This window comes from Myxine glutinosa, chromosome 2 (assembly GCF_964187855.1).
Source record: "Myxine glutinosa chromosome 2, kmMyxGlut1.1, whole genome shotgun sequence".
NCBI lineage: Eukaryota > Metazoa > Chordata > Myxini > Myxiniformes > Myxinidae > Myxine > Myxine glutinosa.
In genome coordinates, this window is record NC_136262.1 from 258,396,899 (window position 1) to 258,402,898 (window position 6,000).

The window sequence follows — 6,000 nt, forward strand, 5'->3', positions numbered from 1 at the left end:
TGATGAACAGTAAGTTGCCCGTGTGGCCGGCGCTCATGGCTGGTAATGAACGCCGGCCCGGCCGTTTCCCGGCCTGCCGAAGGTGCACGGGGGTCGGCATGTCCGGGCCTTCTGTCCGAACCTGGCATGATAGTAACACCACGCTTGTTCAGGTGGAGGCCCCGGTCGTCGTGCTGGAGGTGGTCGGCTCGGTGTAGCGGCCGCCAATTGCGTCGGCAGTTCGGTCGTCGACCGTGCCGGGTGCTCGGGCGCCATGGGTGTTGCGTCGGACGGCGGTGGGTCCCATGTCGCCGCTGCGATGCGCTGGCCTGCGGCGGAGATCTTGTCGGCTTCTCTGGCAAGGGCCCGGGGATCTGTGATCGTCGTGCTTGCCAGGGCGAGGCGTACCGGGTTAGGCAGCTGACGGAGGAACAGCTCCCGGAACAGGAATGCCGGAGAGTGCTCGCCGAGCAGTGAAAGCATGTAGTCCATTCGCTCGGAAGGGCGCGTGTCGCCGAGCTCGGGCAGGTCGAGCAGGCGCCGTGCGCGTTCCGCCGATGGGAGGGCGAAAGCGTCGAGGAGAAGCTTCTTAATCGCGCCGTATTTGTCAGCGGCTGGCGGGCTCTCGAGGAGGCTCAGGGCGCGGGCCGCGGTGGCCGAACCGAGCGCTGCTACCACATGGTGGAAGCGGGTGTCGTCGGCCGTGATGCCTCGCAGGGCGAACAGGGAATCCGCCTGTGCGAACCAAACCGCCGCGTGAGCCTCCCAGAAGGTAGGCAGTTTAAGGGCGACTGCCGTGTCCATGTCGGTAGGTCACCAATGAAGGAGCTGGGGCTCCCACGTCGATCGGAAGAATGGACGCGACAAAAAGCTGGAATTCATCCGAGTTGCTTTATTCAAACCAAACACTCAGGCACTCTGAAAAGCCCGTTTATCGGGCAGCAATATATATACATATTATCCCGGAGCGTTTTCCCAGGAAAGGCGAGAGGGGGCGTGGCCCAGCGTCCTGGCAAGTTGAGGGCGAGCCTGCCCGGGCGTCCCGACCGAGGCCTGGCAAGTTGAGCGCGGGCCTGCCCGGGCGTCCTGGACGAGCCCGGCATGGTGATCGCTCCGCGTCCTTGATAGGTGCAAGGCGATTGTGAAAACGCAGCGGTAGCCGCTACACTCGTGCAGTTATTTACTTACTTTACTCAAAAACTGAGATAAATCCATAGGTTGTAACTTTCTGCCTGTGATTGTTCGTGATTGTGCAGCACAAAGCAAATGGCGGCTTAACCTGCTTTACAGGTTGTGCTGAACCCAAGACACGAGGTCGCTGAAACGGACTTCACCAACAACGCAATGAAGTGCAGCTGCAAATACGATGGTCATCGCATATGGATGTACAACTGTCACGTTGGTATGTCGGACCTCACTCTGTACTCTTTAGAATTTAAATTTGACAAATTGTCTTGGTAGTACTGTACTGTACTGTACTGTACTGTACTGTACTAGGTGGGTACTGTGCTCAGAAGCTGCCGTCAAGGTATTATTAATGTTGATGTCTGAACTCATTATTTTGTCCACAAGAGTGATGCCCATGGTACATCGTGACGTAGAACTGATAGTGGGGCAACAATTGGGCACAACCGGAAGTGGGAGAAACAAACAGGAAAGGAGCTCGAGAAGAGGATAAATACTGAAACCATCAAGTAAGTGGGTTTAGAAAGAGTTAATGGGGGCAATAAAGATCAGGTGTCACAATGGGAGATGACATGAGGTGGCGGCGCATGTCCTGCTTGAAGAGTGGGAAACAACAGCTTCCTTCATCCTCCAGTAGACAGAAATAGGCCACAATAGAGACATGTTGAAGATTCAATGGAAGAGTATGCAATGCATTCTGGGTGGGAGATCTAAAGGAAAATGAGTTACTCGATTTGATCATCAAATTTTTCATTTCACATTCTTGGCTAAAATAGACCACTGAACAGTACATGTTCAATGATCGGGTCCTTCCGGGGATCGGACGCAAAAATATTGAGTTTTTTGGCTGCCACACAGTTGACTGAGACTCCCATATTTACCACAAATTACACGAACATATTGCGCAGCAAAAAGAAGAAAAAGAAGAAAAAAAAGAAAAAGAAAAAAGCTGCTTCAGTCCAACAGGATTTCATGGCTAAGTGACAGGATGGCCACCTGTGCGTGAGAAGCCCGGTTCACATCGTAATTGCAAATGTCATTCTTTGGCAATTTCTGCTGTGCCCAGTCTCCGACTGCCCTTCTGTGTGGTGTCCGAGTCCTTAAACGAGGCAGGTGTGTGGTGCGTACGACCTGAGGAATGCAGTGGATGGACACAAATCGTTCTCTCAAGAAATAATTAATGTAACCTTTCCCCCCTATGTTTGGAGACTAAACACGACTGCACATGTGGTATTTTAATAATTATACCTGGAAATATGACAAACGAACGACAACCGGAAGCTGTCTATGATTCGGTGACGATTATCCGAAAGTATGAATATCATTGTAATAATGTCAAAATTTTCACCTTTTTGTGAGTTATATCCTGGAATTAAAATGCATTAACTCAGATTATGATGAAATTATGCATCAAATTGTTAAATTAAATTAGATTGTGCATTAAATGCATATTGAATATCCCTTGGAGCACAGTCAAGACAACCGATAAGAAGTGGAAGGTGTATGGTACCACCAAGACCCTGCCTAGATCAGGCCGTCCCTCCAAACTGGATGACCAAGCAAGGAGGAGACTGATCAGAGAGGCCACCAAGAGGCCAATGGCAACTTTGAAAGAGCTACAGGTCTTTATGGCAAAGATTGGTCACTATGTGCATGTAACAAAAATATCCCAAGCACTCCATAAGTAAAGCCGATACGGTAGGGTGGCAAGAAGGAATCCATTACTCAAAAAAGCCCACCTTGAGTCCTGTTTGAGGTATGCAAAAAAATACACCGGAGATTCTGAAGCCATGTGGCAAAAAGTTTTGTGGTCTGATGAAACCAAGATGGAACTTTTTGGCCAAAATTCAAAACGTTACATTTGACGCAAACCCAACACAGCACAGCACATCACCCAAAGAACACCATCCCTACTGTGAAACATGGTGGTGGCAGCATCATGTTATGGGGATGTTCATCATCAGCAGGGACTGGGGCACTTGTCAGGATAGAAGGGAAAATGGACGGAGCAAAACACAGAAATATCCTCGAGGAAAACCTGCCGCCCTCTTCGAGAAAGCTGAAATTGGGATGAAAGTTCACCTGTCAGCATGACAACGACCCAAAGTACTCAGCCACTCATAGCTGTAATTGTTGTCGAAGGTGTTTCCACCAAGTATTAACGGGTGGGGGAGGGGGGGGGGGTGGGCAGGGACACTTATCCAACCAAGATAATCTAGTTTTGTATTTTTAATAAATTTTCTGAAATGTGTAGAATTTGTTTTTCACTTGGAAGTTGTGGATTACGATTTGTAAATAAAGGTGAAAAAGTCTTATTTCATGCAATTTAATCCTGGCTATAAGGCACCAAAAGATGAAAATTTTGAAAGGGGGTGTAGACTTTCTATAGACACTGTATATACAATCCAGTCCTGCAGCTGAATGGGGGGTGTAGCATGAGGATTCTCGTGTATGTGCTACTTGTGAATGTTTTGCAGCTGTAGACAAATTCGGGTAGAGTTTGAAACAGCAAAGGACTTTTCTTGTATAGCTTTTCATGGCTGCTTTATGAGCTTTCTTTAGCTCGATGAGTATGATGGGGGAGGGTCAATATATACTGTATATATGGAAAAGCGGTGAAAATTTGGGAATGTGATAGCTGGTCGAGCCCACTTAATGATGCTGCTTTCTTGTTGATTAACACCTCGGACAACTAGAACGGCACTCAGTAGAGAGCATACCTCCACCTGGTGAACAGTTTACGTTTTGTATCTCAGAGTAGATCAGAAAATCACAATACAGAACTTATATAATGTAGAAACATTCTTCACCAAAATCGAATCTATTTGTCTTTGTGAGACACCCAACCTGTCCACCAAGTTTTGTCCAAATCCATCCACAACTTTTTGAGATATCCTGCTATGTATCGTTTTTGGCCCGATCTCTCAATGGTGAAGAATCACTCACAAATTAAATAATTATCGTATCCGAATCCATATTCAGATAGTCACCAAAATCGAACATATTTGTCCTTGGCAGACACCCAACCGGTCCACCAAGTTTCCTCCAAATCCATCCACAACTTTTTGAGATATTCTTCTATCTATCGTTTTTGGCCCGATCTCTCAATGGTGAAGAATCACTTAAAAAATAAATAATTCTCACATCCGAATCCATATTCAGATCATCACCAAAATCGAATCTATTTGTCTTTGTGAGACACCCAACCGGTCCACCCGGTTTCGTACAAATCCATCTACTACTTTTTGAGATATCCTGCTATGTATCGTTTTTGGCCCTATCTTCCAATGGTGAAGAATTACTTGAAGAATTAAATAATTCTCATATCCGAATCCATATTCAGATCTTCACCAAAATCCAATCTCTTTGTCCTTGTGAGACACCCAAACGGTCCACCAAGTTTCGTCCAAATCCATCCACTACTTTTTGAGATATCCTGCTATCTATCATTTTTGGCCCGATCTCCCAATGGTGAAGAATCACTTAAAAAAATCTACTAGCCGGATCCGAATCCGGATCTTAACCAAAATCTCATCATTTTGTCCGTGTTACATTCGCTACCTCTTTGCCAAATTTCGTCCGAATCCGTCCACAACGTTTTGAGATATCTTGTTCACAAACAGACAGACAGACAGGGGTGAAAACATAACCTCCATCTACCATTGGTGGCGGAGGTAAAGATGTCCAAAAGGTGGGATCTGATCATTTATTTATTTATTTTCTTCCTTGCAGGAGATGCTTTCACAGATGAAGTCGAGAGGCGTTTCGAGCAATATCCAGGACAACTCAACAACCTGATTGTCCAGTGAAAACAAAAGCTGGAACATCTATCTCCAAGTTCTTTGCGACATTGAAGTATTTCCCTTATTGCAAATCGTGCCCATGGAAGAACCTTACAAACAAATCAGTTCATAAAGCTCGGTTTTCCAGACCAGATCCTTTGTGTTTTTCTGTTACATTTTCATCCCTGCGTTGCTCGTTGCGTCTTCTTCCAATTTTCCATGTTAAATCATTATTTGTTTTGCTGCATTGTTGAATCTGTGTCCAAGTGGCTCAGGCCTAATCCTGGTGCAATTCTTCTCTCTGCTCTGAAGCCGTGCGCCTCGTTTCACTTCTTTTATCCCAAGTCTTGCCCTTTCAGCCTCTTCAACTTCATCCTATTCCCTCTCTTAACTAAAAAAAAAAAACCCAACTGAAAAATTTCCAAACCTGTTTCACTCCCAAACGCTTTGTCCATCAACCCTCCCCCTGTACCTACATCACCACTTTCCCCTGTGCCTTCAAAAATAACTCTTTCCACCCCTCCCATGATGTCCAGATAGGGAATGTTGAAAAGTGCAGTTTGCAGAAGTTGTCTGCTCAAGGCACATCCTTTAACGGCGTCAAAGACCTCCATGACAATATCCTCTCCCACATCTCCTACATGCCTGTGTCCTTCGAACCCCACCTCTTCCATGCTCGGTTTTCGGACCCCTCCTTATGTCCCCTCTTTCTGCATCTGCCGTCACCCCACCCCATAAAAGCTTTACTCCAACTCCACCCCTTCAAACTTACCTTCACATTGCCCCTCCCATCTCCTCATCCAACCCCTTCTCAGCTTTCGCCTTGTCCTGCACCCTCTGAGCTTCCCCCTTGTCTCTCATCCTCTTAGCTTCACCCTGTCCCGACCCCTCCCAGCTTCATCCTCACCCCCTCCAAGGTTCATCCTCATCTCCTCTTCCCACACCCCCTCAACTCCCTCCACCCCTCCCCCGCACACTCTGCCCTCCCCCCATCCCACACTTTACCAGCTTCGCCCCCATGACGCCCTCTCTCAGAATCCCCCAACCCCACACC

General features: G+C 47.1%; 1 protein-coding gene across 4 annotated transcripts in view; it reads left to right on the top strand.

Moving 5' to 3' along the window:
• The window catches only part of LOXL3 (lysyl oxidase like 3), a 398,335-nt gene extending 393,235 nt beyond the window's left edge, over window positions 1-5,100 (top strand). For all 4 annotated transcript variants that reach the window (XM_078772481.1, XM_078772482.1, XM_078772483.1 and 1 more), the window contains 2 exons: window positions 1,270-1,381; window positions 4,897-5,100. In XM_078772481.1, the coding sequence (XP_078628607.1) occupies window positions 1,270-1,381; window positions 4,897-4,973 (189 nt within the window). In that variant the 3' untranslated portion in view covers window positions 4,974-5,100. The remainder of the gene's footprint in view (window positions 1-1,269; window positions 1,382-4,896) is intronic.
• The last annotated feature ends 900 nt before the right edge of the window (window positions 5,101-6,000 follow it).